This window comes from Euprymna scolopes, chromosome 2 (genome assembly GCF_053919585.1).
Source record: "Euprymna scolopes isolate OS-2025 chromosome 2, ASM5391958v1, whole genome shotgun sequence".
Taxonomy (NCBI): Eukaryota; Metazoa; Mollusca; class Cephalopoda; order Sepiida; family Sepiolidae; genus Euprymna; species Euprymna scolopes.
In genome coordinates this window covers 12451821-12470381 of record NC_136483.1, presented here as the reverse complement: position 1 = coordinate 12470381, position 18561 = coordinate 12451821, and the positions used below count along the sequence as shown (strand labels likewise).

The following is an 18561-nucleotide window of genomic DNA, read 5'->3' as shown; positions in this document are numbered from 1 at the left end:
CACTTAGGATTTTTGTAACCTTCACGTGATTCTTCCCATAATTCTCGGTGTCTTTTTAGAAAGAATTCTGACTAGAAAAATATCGGGGAAATCATAGAATCTCCGAACTCATACGATATCATGGTGATGACCTTTCTCTGTGACTATGTGCCACAAGAAATGGCGAAATAGAAAAAGAAGAAAAAAACCCAAACGGTCTCCATTCTTAAAAATGATGTTAAATCACTGAAAATTTGATTATAAAGAAATAAATGTTGTTTTTGAATTGAAATATGTTCGAAAGCTGATTTCAACGCAATATTATAAAAATCACAACAAGTGTTTACTTGTTTTAAATTAAGATATTTCGGGGTTATACCCCTTCGTCAAAATTTTATACTTTTTTTTCTCGGCATGATGTTAAGTTGAAGAAAAACATTAATGAAGGTCTGCGTGCTGTCGTCTGCGGGTTGTTTTTGAAATGCTGGAAGAATGCATTTGGCAACGCTTTTTTTATTATTTAGTCTTGCGTTGTACTGTTTTTTTTTTCTTTCTTTTTTTTTAAAAGAAATTAGAGATTATAATCAAATGTAAACAACGCTTACATAGGGAGAAAATATCTACTTAATAAAGAAAAATCTGCTGTATTTTATTTATTTGTTAGAAATCATCGTTGATAATATAATATAGATTTTTTATTATTATTATTTTAATTTGTTTGAAGAGATAAAAAAAAAACTATCCTTACAACTATTTTTTTTAGCTTCTTCATTTATTGGAATTTTTTAGATGATTTATTTATTTATTTACTTGCCGGCAGTTATCCTCATCAACGTCATGAAACAAAAATTATAAAACATGAGGATCAAAGTCCACAAATTAATAAATATATGAATAAACTATTTTCTGTATTTATTAACTTATACCCAATAGTTTTTTGTGTTTTAACTTATTTTAAAGTGTTTTAATTAAAAATAAAAGCAATTGACAGCTTGTCAAGTTATAACGAAGAACCAAACCAATGTTCTGATAATCGGCAAAAAGATAAAATTAACAACATACTGCTCGAACATTATAGTTTCGTACGATTGGTGACATTTATTGGATTTCTTCTACCAGTACCTTATTTAATTTTCGACTTTTGATCGACTATCAAGCTCACCGAATGCTCAAATGTGGCCACCATTTTGTTTGATCGATAGATATTACACCGCCGCTACTATCGAGAAGTAAAAAGATTTTGATTAAATAAATTAAAGCACACAAAAAATATCCAGGTATGCAGTAGAGTAACGTATCTTGCCTTGGTAACGGTTATTTGTTGCGTATTCATTTTTTCACTCTTTTTTTATTTTATTTTTTAGCTATTCTGGAAACTTTAAAACGAATGTAAAAGAGCCCGTTTTAGTGTTAATATAGTGAATATGTAGTACAGACATTTGTTGGAATCCGCGACTAATTTCGTATCTTTTAGCTGAAATTGAATTTAATTTTATTCAAAGATCTAGCCTCTCTGAAAAAAAGAAAAATGTATCTGAAAAATACGGTAAAGAAATTTTTAAAAATAACTTTTTTTCCAATATATTTGACGTTTTATTCTTAATCTACAGACGTCCATTGAAATAGGAAAAGAATGCGAAATAAAGACAATATTTGATTTTCACATTTGACATTTTTATAAAGTCTTTTTTAGTGTGTGAAGCCAATAGTCAGTTGAAAAATAAAATAATAGAAAAAAAAATCACGTTATTCTTATTCGTGCGAAAATTTGGTAGAATTGTCATTTCAAGTGTGTTTTTCGTCTTATTGATCAGATTGGAAAATGCATGGCAAACTTGATAACTGCAATCGAACTACTAAGCTAATTGAAGTTCATGGCTCAATGTGCCTGAATACTTGAGTGCCTCATCTGAGAGAGACAGTAGAAAAACAGTGTGTCTGTAACGATGGAAATTAATAGCGTTTTTTTTTTGTTCCGTTCCAGAAAATATGCCTTGTCTGCAATAATTCATGTTTATCATTTATTTCAGTGTTATTTTAAATGTGAACAAAAACTTCAAAATAAAGAAGCGTATGTCAATGGAAAAAATAATTCTTTTGTCCAATCTCAGAAAAAAAAAAAATAATTACTGTTTATTATCAATTTTAGTGTGTTTTGCTTAAAAAGGAAATTTATTTTATTAAATGTATTTCTCAAGCATCTTAATCTTTAATTTATAATTAAATATCATTAAATATAATCACAGTATTACATCAGAGATCTACTATCAACAGAGGATTGAATTCTTGTTGTTAATTCGATATTTCGACAGGATCTTCCTTCGATATTCGCTTGGTAAATATAAGGTTCGTGCAAAAATAATGTTTTTTGACATTCAACCAAACCAAAAAAAACACATTATTTTTGCACCAACTTAATAACAAATTAAGATTTAACGAATAAGCGTTACTATAGTATGCAACGATTTGACCAAAATAATTTGCCATAAAACGATATTAGAAATAGTTTCTCCATTAAGTACAAACACGCGTGGTTTATTATTGTGTTTTAGATTCCTAATACTCCAGTGTTTCTTATGCACACAAGTATCGTCTCCATCTTCTTCTCCAGATTACGGCTAAGAAAATCGAATACATCTATATTAAAAGTAAACCGAGCATCATTTAAACTACTAAAAAATTATGCCCTTTCTACAAGCATTTATTACTGAAAAGCGGACGTTTTATTTTTAGTTACGGAAGACCTATATAAGATTTGTCTATTTAGTTTTGAAAATCTGACATTTATAGTTACAAGTGACCATAATAATGTGCATCGATCGTTACGTAATGTATACATAAACTAAACATTCTACTTTTTCTTCTCTGTGTCCAATCAAATGATACTTAGCTATAAATGACAATTCTAATCATACTCTTCTCATGTTCATTAAAATAACTTCTTGCTTGATCGTTTATTAAAATGAATAATGTTTGGATGTTTGTATATTTTTTTTAGATGAACATTGACAATTAGTTTTATATCATTTGGACTAATGTTCGCATCTTGGTTGTTTTCTCCGCACCGTTTCGGCCGATCTAACCTCCGACCGTCTTCATGTAGCACTGGATGTTATTTGCGAAAAATTATTGTTTTTTGTTTTGTTTTTTTTTTCTTTCCCAACGAATTTCTAACGGCTATATTCGTTGAGAAAATAGATAAAAAAAAACAACATTTTTCACCATTCACAAATAACATCCAGCGTGAATGTACCTGAAGACGGTCGAAGGTTACATCAGCCGAAAACAGTGTGTAAAAAAAAAAACAAAAAGAAACAACCGAGATAAGAACAGTAGTGCAAACAATCCAAATAATACAACGAACAATGTTTTATTTGCCTTTTTCGACATATAATTCCAAATCACAATCCGTCGATGAGTGTTAGTTTATTAGAATGCTAATTCAAGCGACACTCTAAAACTAACCTGAAACTTGACCTTAACCGTTAACGTTTATTGAACGATTAATAAAAAAAGAATAACCAGCAAAAAATTCTCACTTGAATTTCAACAACAGAAGAACGCCCATTATCAGAAGCCCTGGGCGACTGGGGTTCGGAAGCAAATGGTTTTTATTGTACTTAAAACCAAAACACATGTTAGAACGAACGACGCTGCTGACTCAGCCGAGCCCTTTTTGTTTTCACGTATAGGAATATAATGAAGGCGGAAAAAAAAACATGTAATTAAAAGTTCATGTTTTTTGTTTCGTATTTATTTGTGATTTTTGAACGGTCAAATTAGAACTATTTTTCATCCACAGATGCAAAAGAACAGTTGCAATAACACCAGTCCTGTTACTTGGACTGTCTTCAAATCGACATATTAAAAACTATCATAAGTATATTTATAAACATATGATTATAGTAATAACGCCTTATATATATATATATATATATATATATATATATATATACATATGCATATATACATGTATATATGTATATGTATATGTATATACATATATATATGTATATATATATACATGTATTTATATATATATTAATAACGCATATATACATATATATAAATAACGCATATATATATATATATATATATATATATATATATATATCACCCGAAGATAATTCGACGTAGCATCGACACTATTTGTAACACCTATTAAACGTTATATTAATTGATTTGGGTTTTTGTACAAAGAATATGAGGAAATTCGAAAACAATAAAAACGTTATAATTGAACAGAAGCTATCAGTTATTTTAACAATGTTTGTTTAAATACATACACAGACACATCCACACACACCTTATACAAACACACACACACACACACACACACACACACACACACACACATATATATATATATATATATATATATAATTATATATATATATATTGAGCCTACTTTCCACGCATATACTTCAAATGTGTGTCCATTTCAAATGTTATTTAAACTTTTGCATCTGTAAAAAGGTGTTCATAAGGAAATTGTTCATATTGAATTTGTCTAATTAATTATTCGTCCATTTTATTCAAATAAAATTGTAAAAATCGATTTGATATTTTATTTTTATGTCCTTTATATAACCATATATATAACCGTATATATATAAACACATATAAACATATATATAAACACATATAGACATATATTAATATATATATATGTAACCATATACATAACCAGATATATATATATATATAAACATATATATATAACCATATACATAACCATATATATATAAACATATATATATAACCATATGCATAACCATATATATACAAACATATATATATATAACCATATACATAACTACATATATATAAACATATATATACTCATATACATAAATATATATATATGTATAAACATATATAAACATATATATAAACATCTATATATAACCATATATATATAAACACATATATATAAACACACATATATAAACATTATATATAGAAATGAGCGTATCATGGTGTGTATAGTAGTTGTTCATATTAGTACTCACTATATACAAACATTTTAGCGTAGACATATACATACATGTACATGTATACATATATACATTAGTTTATATGTGCATTTGTCTGTCATGAAACTGTGTATGGAATATGTTTGCATATTTTTGCCGTTATTACTGTGACTTTTAAGCTATCGATTACGTAATAAGTTTACTAGATAAGGAACATTCAAGAAAAACACCTTAGACAAAAAATGGCAGACTTGTCATGCTCCAGCAACTTCATTATTCAACCTAGTACCAATAAATCATACTCGTGATGCATTTAGATCACATCAGAGAAAACGGCACACTCATAGCTGTATTACAAGCATGTGTATTTACTTCAATACAGAGTTTAATGGACAAGCAAATCCAGATTCAAACTCTGACGCTATATTGTCTTCCAGCACATAATTGCACATGCAAAATGTGATTACTTCGTTGCATATGCAGAAATATATTAACAAATACTAATCAGGTTTCTTTTTAATTTTCATCAAGCTAAATTGTAAATTTGTCGCAAATAAAACACGATGTAATGACGGAAGACATTAGTGCTGAAAGGAGTTTTCATCTATTAAAAGTCATTGTTTGTAATTACGCATTAGATCAAGAAATTCAATATTTATGTATTTTTTTAAATTGTGTTTTACATTTTAGATTTGTCTAACTGTGGTTGACTTGACGACATTCACCCAAGATGGGTTAATCCAACTTATCCCATAGAACACACAGTGCCCCGGATGAACGCAAACCATGCAGAACATCCGAAACAGCCAATATAGTGATAGGGCAGCCAGTCCCGGGACCAGCAGCAAACACTGTAGGAATGTGAACCGGAGTTCGATGCCGGCTTTCATCGTGTGTAATCACGTCTACAGTTGGCCTCTTGGGTGTCTTCTACACCATAAGTCAAGTATGCGAGCATTCCATGGCCCATTATTAGTCAGCGACGATTTAACAGATTTTCCCACTGGGTTTTTTGTTAAGGAGAATGCTTGATTCATCTTCTATCAGCACAGTGAAAAACAGCGAAAAGTCAGAATAACTCATCTCAGAGCCAAAGAACAAGTCGGTCTAAGTATGTTTCTGGACCTTTGATGACCCATGGCCCCTTATTGAGAATCTCAATACTCGTGGCCCCTTGCACTTCAACAAAACCTGCAAAATATGTTTCATGTTGTATATTTATTGACTCTATTTTTCTGAAAATGACACACTTGCTGTTGAGCTCTTATATTCGGTTTCGTCTTGGACACAGCAAGGGGATTCTGGACTTCTCTTTTATGATCGCCAGGTTAGAAAAGCCACAGTCGCAAAGGATGCCATTTCATGTGATATTCATCCTGATCTAACAGTAATCGAATATCAACTGGTGTGCCAACGTGATCATGCCATATATACTAGTTTGGGCGTCTCATCATTATTGTACTTTTAATATACATCATCATAAAAAAAGAATAAAGAGTAGATTTCCAACTCAACTATTGGAGAAACCACGATACTTGATTTAAAAATGAGAGTTGAACGACCTTGATGGTCCACCGTCGTCTGAATATGTCACATGATCATTTGCTATGTGTTCTTATTTTTTGGCTCAAATTCTAAATCAGCCGAAACCTGAGTCGTTGTCAACTTGAGCATCATAAACATGACGAATGTGGTTACAAATAATTGTAAGTGATGCATCGGAGGGATGAGCCTCGACCACTCGAATAACTTAAAAGAATCTAGGAAACATTAGAAACATTTTTAAAATGTTGGGATTAATATGTGTTAGTATGTAACGAAGTATGGTTACTTACATGTTTTGTTGTACTTTTTTGCTATAACAAATTTTGATGTTATACTGTCCTACAATAAAGTCTAGTCTATTATTATCCTATCTTCGAGCTAAGACCTAATGTATTGTCTATTATGTCTTCAGCCAGAGGAAAAAAATACTTGTAGATGGAGGCGATTTTTATAACTAATTGTTACCGACTATGAACGCTCTTAAGGTATTCAATTAATGGCTATACTCCACATTAACCTTGGCCTTGTGTCATACGCAGTCCTCATGGGGAAGGGGGAGTTAATATTACTATTCTATTACACAGTCACAGAAATATGGGCACATCTGTATGATTAGGTGTTATAATGAATGCGTGTTTGTTTGTATTGTAAGGTTATTTATTATTTATTATTATTTATTATCATTATCGAACCGGAAGTCCTTTGTACAAGTCCAATGGTTTGACGCATGCGTGATAGCGTGCGTATATGATGAAAAGTTCAGTCATTTTATTTTTCGTTTTTTTTTTTTTTTTCTATATTTTCTTTGTCCCTCCATTTTTATCCATTATATTCTTCGGTTGTTAGATGTTAATTTCGCTCCATGAGTTTAGGCCCTGCAAAATAAAATGAAAATAATATTTTACAACCTGGGATTTACAATGAAAAAGTTAATAATTAAATTTATGGGTAAAATAAACACAAAAAACGTTGGTCGCTGGCCTTTGGCTAAGATAAAATTGTAGTATCTGTTCTGTCTTAGATCGGATTTGTAGAAATCTTTCTGGATCGAAGCAGTTTTATTTTTGAACATCAGATTTTGATTATACGCATCAGTACGCCGTCGATCGATCAAGTCCATCCAAGTTTTGACTGTCACGCTTTATAATGATGATGATGCTGATGATGATATCATAACCTGACATCCTACTTCTCAACAAAGCAGAAACGCAGTCGCATCAGCAGCGGAAACCGACTATGAAACGTCAAGGAGAATGGAAAGGAGAGAAACACTATTCAGACCCTGCAACATGCTGACATCCTCAGGATATTTATTGTCACTCAAGTACAAAAAAAAAAATAATAATAATAACGATCGTTATCAACGAGCACTTCATGATAAACGGCTGTTGCAATAACACAAAGTGATTTGCAACAATGATCGAAAGAATTGTAGCGTAGTAGAAATCTAGAGATTTTTATTATCGTTTCTTTTTTCTTTTCTTTTTTTTACTAGGGTGACATCGCTTATCAAGGCCCAAGGGCCACTCGAGGTTAATGAGTGTCAGATAGACGGTGAGACAACACCTTAATGATTCGTAATGTTGAACTTGAGTAGAATTTGAGGACAGCTCAACAAGAACTTATTTAAAATTTAAGGACATGAAAAAGAAGTCTTAGTACGTATGAAACAATAATCGTTAGAAATAAATCAATAACTAAAAATAAATGAACGCGGACAATAAGAAAAGGATGAATTTCTTGAAACGTGCATAAATATTCAACGAGATAATCGAATAAACTCAGGGTCAAGCGGTCAAATTTGTTATAAGCGTCGGCCATTATTGTGTCGCCTGATTCAACCGAGGTCACCATGACGATAAATATTAATTTCTAGTTTTCATAATTCTCGCTTGTAACAAAAGATGCAGATAAAACGAAACGATAAAAACATCGAATGCATAAATCCTTCTTTTTTTAGACTTTTGTCCTTTCTTTTTTTATTTTAAAGAATTATTCGACAGTGGACTTGAAAGAAAAATGTCGACATTATAGAATCGTGCATAAAGAGAACAAAAAGACAGTCTATTTTTTTATGTACAAAACAGACATGACACATATAAATCCGTAATGGGGATTTGGAAAGGAGCAAAGAAGGCAATGATTATTAAGGTTATCGTGAAATGCGGAGTTTTCATTCGATAAGAGTTTTATGTTTCTGCATTTTTTTTAGATGAGGATTGATTATTCGTATTATTTGGATCCTTCGGACTATTGTTTTCATCAAAAACCTGATAATAGTCAGTTATATTGGTACACTCTTCTGAAGGTTGAAAGTTCAATCAAGCCTCAGTGCGGGCAACACCTAAAAGATTTAGTCATGCATGGCGAAACAAGAGCATGCGATCCCCGTGGAATAAATAAAGGGTTTCGTTCGATAATCTGTGAAGATTCCCGAGTTCAACAGAAAAAATGTCCGAGCTCGGCAAAATACACCGGAGATGACATTGACCAGAACGTTATGAAAATAACATTCAAGATGAAAATAATAGTTTAAAAATTCCAAATAATACAAAAAGATTTCTATTCAACCTTAACGAAAGTCAAATATAAAAAAAAACATTAAAAAGCGAAAACATTTTAAAAATATTTCAGAATTATTTGGTTAAGGATTTATAACTTGTATTTTTTGTATCATTCGGACTACTGTTCTCATCTTGAATGTCAGTTTTTACGACGTTTCGGCCGATGTAACCTCCAAATTTCTTCGGGTACATCTTGTTGAACTCGAGTATCAAAGAAATTTGATTAGATTTCGAGTTGAAACCTTTATTTTATCAACGGGGAGATTATTCTCGTTTCGTCAGCCATAATCGAGTAGACATCTTAAGTAATTTAAGAAGTTAAATACAAGATAAAGCGTGGTTTGATGAATGTGTTCCTGTGGAATGAACTGGCTTCGAACTTGATAAACCCAGATTTTCAGTGTGTGCCTTTAACCACTTAGCCACCGTCACCCTCTATCAAGGTATAATATGTAGCCTTCATCGGGGGGAGGGGGTCAAGGGACCATAAGTTTCCTGAGTTTATTGTGATGTTTAGCCGATTTTGATGGAGAAATTTGTAGGGAAATTCTGATATTTTTCCTATAATTTCTCTTTCCTTCTAGCCTGCCGACATTTACTTACAAGTTCTGGAAATTCTGCGACTCTAGTATTTAATAGCGTGCTATAGAATGATCAGATTGAAATGGAAGTCGCTAAAATAAATTCTATCGTATTCTTATAAGCTTATTTTGATCTCCGTTTTCTATTTCATGTTTCAAGTTTCAAGTTGAGATTTAATGGGTTTTTTTTTCGATTATATAGTTGAATTTCCTTTTGTAATGTGAATTTTCTAACGTTGTCAGTTTATGCAAGTGATAAGTCTACGATATATTGATCTTAGTATTTCTAGAAATTTAAACTGTATTTTCTAATTTTATGTTTTATTTTATTTCTTTAATTTAAAATACTCAAAGATTCTTTAGACTCTAGAGTTAAATAAAGATTAGCAAGTCGCCTGGCGTTGTTCGGTCGTAAAATACGTTTAAATATTATATTTTAATTCATGCAACATTTGTATTTATTAGTGTAGAGAAATGCTCTATTGGTTATAATATTATACCTAATAATTAGTAGTGACTTCAAAAATAAAAAAATGACTTGTGCACCATCAGTTAAAATCCAAACCAAAACATAAAGTGCTCCAGCCTTATTCTTTAGCAGATGATCTAAATCCATATATATATATATATATATATATATATATATATATATATATATATATATAAATCTGCAAAAGTAACATTGTTTAACTTATAAATTTTAATTAGCGCATGCGCAAAAAAGTTGGTATAGTCGACTTAGATCATTCCAAGGTCAATATTTGTTTTTTAATTTTCACGTCTTATCAGCTATTTTACCGGCTAAAACCCAAATAAAAAAATGTGCTACAAATCCAAATGCCCTATATATCAAATTTCACCAAATATTCATGAAGAAGTTTGGTTAAAACTTTTCGCACACAGATCGACAAGGTCACTGACAGACACACACACACATATATATATATATATATATATATATAAAATATATTTTAGTCATCGACATACAGACCTGTTTCGTTGTTTCACAACTCATCAGTGCCGCTAGACTAACACCTCTCCCAAGCCGAGGATCGAACCTAGAACCGTCGTGATGACAGTCGGCAGTCCTACCCCCTGACTACGGAATCGGTGGCCGAAATTAAGCTATCCGAATGCGTATTTAAATAAACATCCGTCCGCTACTCGTAGAGGGCTCAAACATTTTGTTTGTAAACAAATTGCGAGCTTCGCATTATTTCAGCTAAATTAAGTAGCGAGTAAGATAATTTACGAGAGTGCTCTACCAAAGAGGGGAGCTTTATAAGCTTTATAAAATATATATATATATATATATATATATATATATATATATATATATATATATATAAATATATACAGGGGGGTAGAACAGTAATCTAAAGAGCAGAGTGTATTTTATAAGCTACAATCAACATCCAAATGAATGCTTTGACGATAATTACGGTTTTCAAAAGGCGAACAATTAAAAGATACATCTCCCTTACTTAAAAATTGCTAGGTTCATTTATGGTGTATTTTACATATTAAAAAAAAACACCCAATACCTTTGCTGATGAGGAAACTTTGTTTAAAAAAAAAAAAAAAAAATCTATATGTCAAAATTATTGTCCGTGGCTTAATGTCTATCACAATAAAAACATCGTTTCCGAAACGATCGTACAAATTATTGACTTTGTTGTTGTTCCTTCTTATAAAACGGATTTTTAATTTTTAATTCTAATGTAAATTTTAAATTATCAATCACATTACGTTGTCTGGCAGTGGAAATAATTATATATTCTCTCACACATTCTTAATATATATATATATATATATATATATATATATATATATATATATATATATATATATATATATATATATATATATATATTCGTGTGCGAGAGCGTTATCGTTTAAGTTCTACGCAAATATTCAGAATGTAGAAACCATGCATAAACAGAATTTAGCATAATAGTGAAAATAAACGAATTATCTGACAATAAACCATAAAAAATGAATAAGTAAATCATTACGCTCGTTTTTCAAAGAGATACGAAAATTAATAAACTTCATGTAGTTGTTCGCATATTCATGACTGGGTATATTTAAAAGTTCTATTTTTAAATAGAAAAACTTGGCTTTTAATATCAATGTCAGAGTGAGAAAAGCCTCAACATTATAACTTTACATAGATTAAGAGGCAGCTCTTATTGTTGCAATATCCATTTTCCACAATATCCGAAAAATCTTTTCTTCAAACATTCCACCGCCTTCTCCTGCCGCCTCCCTCACCTGAGCCTAAATAATCTTCTTGCCCTTCCAGCCATTAACGTGTAAAAGACACAAGTGTTCTTGTTATCTTCCTTTCTTGGCGTTTAAGCCGGAATCCTTTTATACATCGCATTAGTCCGGAAGAAAAAAAATGTCTTTCGTATAAAGATTTAATTTCTTACGCATCGACCAGGTCGAACAAGCTTATCGGACTTGACATAGACTTACACACTCTTTTGTGATTGTGTGTTTTATGTACTGTTGAGTTCGAATACGCGATTCTTTTAAAGAAAAGACATTAAGTGGAAGCAGTGCGCTTGCGTGCAAACACGAGCAGAAGAGATTTAGCGCAAATTCTATGCCGCGTCCATAAAGCTTACGAGCGTAATTTTACAAAAGTTTTTATACATTATTTACTTATCAACTTTATCTACAACGATTAAGGATCTGTCACACTCAACCCCTTACGATCTAGATTTAGATTAAAAAAAAACCCTCTTGTGAATAGTTTGTCTCTTTCCTTATATAAATTTTTGAGGTCGTGTATTAGTTTTAAGATAACTATCACTAGAATATGGAATAGGGAATGTTTCTGTATTGTTAGCAGTAAAGTCTCTTTTGATGATGTTCTTTTATTGGCGTTCTTTGTGAATGGTCAATGTATTTTGTTTTCTTTTCATTGTATTATAAATGTTGAATATAATTATGTATACATGTTTGCGTGTGCATTTGTTTCATGTAGGAATGATTGCCAAAAGCTTATATATATATATATATATATATATATATATATATATATATATATATATATATGTGTGTGTGTATGTATGTATGTATATATATATTTATTTATGTAGACAAATATTACATAGTCGCTACACTGAAGATGCTAATGTTTCGGGCAAATTGGTTTGCAAGAAACCAAGTCACTTGTCAGGCGGCGTAAAAAGTTTATTTGCCACCGAAGGCATTTAGTTTTAAAATGGAAGAAGTGAAATATATATTTTTATTCATAAAAATAAAATATTAAAATGCTAAAATTTAAGTGGTAGAGATGACATTAAGTGACATTTTAGACTCAAAATAAAAGGCGATAAGAGGAAAGAGAATACCAAGACTTAACAGGGGGAATGGAAAGAGTAGAAAGGGATAAAAAGGAAAAGGAAAGAACAACGAAAAGAAAAGGGAAAGAAAAAGAAAGAACAGAAAGACGGAAGAAGGACGAAGGTGTCAGCATGATCAAATTACATTACTATAAGGAATGGAAGGGGATGAAGACATTAGAAATCAACTTAGATTAAGGGTTAAAAGTTAACGTGTTAAAGAAAGAGGTCGACATAAGGAGGAAATAAAGACAAATTAGTATATAGGGTTTTCAGTGAAGCATATATTCACATACTTATATGCGTATCAGCAACCCAGTCGGACACATAGTCAGACACAAGCACATATGTGCGTAAAAACATTATAAAACCTGAAACAATCTTATGCATCGGTAATTAGACTATGTTTTCTTAAACATAAGTCATAATTATCACAATGAAGTTAATAATTTAAAATTAAAATTTCGAGTAATGAAAATCAAACATCCAAATAATAATAATAAACTTCCAAATAATGATAATAATAATAATAACGATGATAATAATAATAATAATAATAATGATAATAATACCGATAATAATAATAATACCAATAATACCAATAATAATAATACCAATAATAATAATAATAATAATAATAATAATAATAACAATAATACCGATAATAATAATATTAACACTAATAATAATAATACCGATAATAATAATAATAATAATAATAATAATAATAATAATGATAATGATAATAATAATAAAAAAGATGAAGTATAAGTGCAGATAAATAAATAAACCAATAAATAAGACAATAAAGAAAACAAGGTTACATAATTAAAGAAAAACATAATAATATTAAAAATATAATGGAAAATGTAGAGTAAGACATTAGTACATAGTATAGCCATAGTAATAGCTTGATGAAAAATGAATATAAATATACAATAAATATAAAAATATAAATAAAATTTAAGAAAGCCATAAAAATATGTAGAATACTAAGAAGAGATGAAACTAGAATGTAAATAATTGTAAGAATAATGATTAATGATTAGAATGACATAATAGGAGATAACAATTAAAATACAGTAATAATTATTGAAGTGATATGGGCGTTAAGACATGTCAAATAAGTAATAGTTAAAACATAATATAATCATAGATGTAAAAACAAATGATAAACAATTTAGATTAAAATATTTGAAAATTTAAAATTAAAAAAAAATTAAATGTATCAAATTCAATTTTTTTTTTTTAATCTAAAAAAAACTGAAAAAAAATACTAGCAGATAAAATCAAAATTACCATAAAGAGTAATAAATCTGAGAGGGGGTTTATATACTTGAGTTTATGAAATTAAAGAACAAACAGACAAATGGTAAACTAAGGAAGACAAAATGGTAAGAGATAGTAAATTAGAAGGTAATAAGAGAGGCTACGGTATGAAACAAGACCAACATTGTAAATTGACAAGTAATCAAGACAAAATTTCGCGTGTTATATAGTTCCTAAGTGTGTAAAAAAAATACAATTAAGATGAAGATAGTTCAGAGTTACAAAAGGAAATCAAAGTGGCTAAGAAGGTGGGATTTATAGTGTTCACAGTTAATGGAGGCTTCATTTTTTTCATTAAGGAGCTTATCTTTTTCCTTGAATCTAGAAATAAACAGTTTTTCTCTCAAGCAAAGGCAGCAAGGAGAGTTAAAAGATTCGCATGTGCTTGTTTTCCTAACAATGTCCAATTTAACAACTGGTGTAAGGTTCTGTTCTTTTAAATTCCCGTAGTATGTGGCGAGCGATGTTCTCTTCTTGTATTTTGGGTTGTTAAATGAACATTTATGGCCGGAGAACCTCTCTTTGAACGTGTTACTAGCCATACCAATATAGTATTTACTTATATAGGGATTTTCTTCAGTAGTGATGGTTACTTTGTATACCACATATTTGACTAAGCAAATGCATTCAAATGGACATGTTTAAACAATTAAAAGGCATCTTTAAACAATTAAAAAATCTAGTATTATTTAGTTCAAATATATTTAAATTAAAAAATATATTACTAAGTGTATTTTATAACCGGGCAACGCCGGGTATCCTGATATATATTGCCCGGTTATGAAATACGCTTAGAAATATTTTTTAATTCGTGAAGATTTAGTATTTATTATCACGGAGGAATTTCTTTATTTAATATCATATTGTACCTAATATATAGTAATGATTTACAAAAGTCTAAAAACAATGACTTGGGTGTCATCAGTAAGAAACAAAACCAAAACGTTCTCGCCTTAGTTGCTACCGTTTAAATTATGCTGAGATAGATAATAAAAGTTTTAAAAATTAATGATTTCGAGCCATGAATGCATATTTGCGCATGCGCCGAAGTAATAGGTTTTATGAACTTATTATCCATGCTAAAGTCAGCTGTATTTTGTTTGAATTTTAAACCATTAGCAACTATTTTTATTAGCTAAAAACAAATCGCAATTAGTCCAAAGATTCATATTACCTATACAACAAATTTCAATTCTGTAAACCAAACATTTAGAGAGGAGTTTGGTAGAAACCCTTATGCACGCACACATACAAAATCACTTTATGTGTGTGTTTATATCTATATATATATATATGTGTGTGTGTGTGTGTGTGTGTGTGTGTGTGTGTGTGTGTGTGCATATACTAGAATTGTTTCATCTTAAATTGTACACAATGTAGAAAATATGCATAAATAGAACTGAGCGTAAAAGTTAAATGAAACGAATCATCTAATAAGGAACCATAGAAAATGGTTTCATATTAATAAATGAACGATCGTTTTCAAAGGGATATGCCAATTAGTTAATCTTCATGAAGTCACTTGTATGTCCATGTCTGAGTATATATATATATATATTACTAGAAGGTTGCCCGACGTTGCCCGACGTTGCCCGATCGTAAAATACACTTAAATATTATATTTTAATTTATGCAGATTACGTATTTATTTTTATCGATTGTTATATTCAAACTAATGTACACTAGTGAGATGAAAGCGAAAAATATATATGTGTGTGTGTGTGTGTGTGTGTTTGTGTTTGTGTGTGTGTGTGTGTTTGTGTTTGTGTGTGGGGGGGGTCTGTGTCTGTATGTGTGTAATTTATAGAGGTTAACACAGTGCAACAATGTAACGGTTAGACACGCACTGAATCAAACATATAACGGTGAAATAAGCAATGTAGATCTATCTTATAAGTTATAAAATCACTGTAAAATAAGTGAAATTAAATAAAAAATGAAAATAAATGAAATAATATAAAATACTAGCAGGCCGCCCGGCGTTGCCCGGTCGTAAAATACGCATGAACATTATATTTTAATTCATTAAGATTTCTTATTATTATAATCACTTTTCTATTGATTATTATTCAATATATAGTAATTATTTCAAAAGTTTTGTTTTTAAATATGACAGATACCCTTACCTAGAATCGAAACCAGACTATTTAGCCCTCAAGTTTTGGTCGTTATTAGTAATAAGAAACTATACAAAATGAATAAATAATTAATTAATGCTGGATTTTTCATAGGAATATGCAAATTAATTAACCTTCATGTAGTCGCTGCATATCCATGACTGAGTATATTAAATGGTTCGTTTTAATAATATTTAAATAGAAAAAGTAGGGTTTTATATTAATGTCAGAGCAAGAAACGAACTCAATTTCATAAGTATGTAGATCTTACATTATTAGGTTTTAAGAATAACAATAGATTTGGGGCCCCGTCGGTGGGGCATTAGAATACACCGACTGCCCCCCTGCAGAGGGTAAAAGTCCCTCAATGGGGGTCTTGGATATGACCGTAAACTATATCCAGTGGTGAGGCTCCAGCTTGTGGGCTTTGGGGAGTGTGGAGCCACCCTTTAATTATCATTGCTCCCAGGTCCACTCTGACCCGGAGTGGTAGTACCTGTTAGGGTCCCAACTATGGGTTAAATAGAAAATGACTTGAAAACAACAAATATATTCTATTAAAAAAATTTTCTTCGAAATCTTTAGATTCGGCATTAAATAACCCGAAAAGGGTTGATATGCCGTAAAACAAAAACAACCAACCAACCAACAATAGATTTTAAAACAAAATAATGATGCATTTGAATGAAAAACTACTTACGTTTACAACAACCCTTTCTATATACATGATTGAGCAAAAGTCGAACATATAAAAGAAGTTCTAGTTAGTAAATGAGAATTAAATAAATTCAGTATTGTGCGTCCAAAAATACGGTTCGATACTCAATTTTTCCAATCTTTCTTTATAACCTATATTTTTCTTATCGTGTATAATTCTTGGAATACTCCTCTATAATTTTCTTTTATATATCGTTTAGTTGGCAGAATCATTTTAGAGACGTAAATTAATAACAAAATAAAATCAATAACAAAATAAAATCAATAACAAAATAAAATTAATAACAAAATAAAATCAATAACAAAATAAAATCAATAACAAAATAAAATTAATAACAAAATAAAATCAATAACAAAATAAAATCAATAACAAAATAAAATTAATAACAAAATAAAATCAATAACAAAATAAAATCAATAACAAAATAAAATAAAAAGTGATAATAAAACGAAATTGGATTTTAAAATGTGTTTTTATGTTTTGAGTTGCAAAGAAAGGATATAAAAAGGAAAGAATAAAAGAAAAGGAAGAAAATAAAAAGGAAGGAAAGAAAGAAAGAAAAGAAATAAAAAGAAAATAAAAAGGAAGAAAAGAAATGAAAAAAAAACAAAGAAAGAAAAAATAAAACTGAAAAAATGAAAGACAGAAAATTAAACACGAAATAAAGAAGAAAAAGGAAATAATTTTAAAAAAATGAAAGAAGGAAAAGAAAACAGAAAAAATAAAAGAAAAAGTAAAAAAGACATACAAAATTTTAAAAACCTAAAGAAAAAAGAACGAAAATAAAAATTAAAGAAAGAATAAAGTGAAAAAAGAAAGGTTATAGGAAATCAGAAATTAGGGACTATAAATATGGCGTAAAAATGTTTGATAGATTTAGGATAAAAATGTTTGGAGAATTACGATTAGGTGAAAAGAATGAAAAGAGAAAGAGGAAAATATGAAGTAGACAGAAAAGGTAAAAAGAATGAGAAGAGAAAGAAGAAAATATGGTGGGGAGGAGGAAAAAAATTAACGGAGAAGAATTAGAAAGAAAAAAGAATATCAAGTGGAGAAAAGATAGCAAAACAAAAATGGCTGAATATATCGAAACAAAAAAAATCGGTTGAATATATTTTCTTGATGACTGGATAATTTTTTTTTTTTTTTGAATGATGAAAAGCGGAAGCAAATTGAATTAAATCGTGTCCAAAAAAAAATTAATTTTAAAACGAGGCTTGTTCCAAGTAATCAATAGCTAAACACATAAAGCGTTCAAGAGGAAATAAAAAATAAATAAACGCGAGACATAAAAAGCATGATTTTAATTGGTTGATGAAATGATAACATTTGTAAAGACATGGAAAAACTAATAAGTTTTTACGTAAAGATATTGGTTTTACAAGTATTAACTTTA

The 18561-nt window shown here is 29.8% G+C and overlaps 1 protein-coding gene across 1 annotated transcript in view; it reads right to left on the bottom strand.

Annotated features, from left to right (window-relative positions):
- Positions 1–1548: 1548 nt before the first annotated feature.
- Positions 1549–18561, bottom strand: part of LOC145288607 (uncharacterized) — a 75699-nt gene continuing 58686 nt past the window's right edge. The window contains exon 2 of the mRNA XM_080136341.1: positions 1549–7375. Within this exon, the coding sequence (XP_079992467.1) occupies positions 7350–7375 (26 nt within the window). The 3' untranslated portion in view covers positions 1549–7349. The remainder of the gene's footprint in view (positions 7376–18561) is intronic.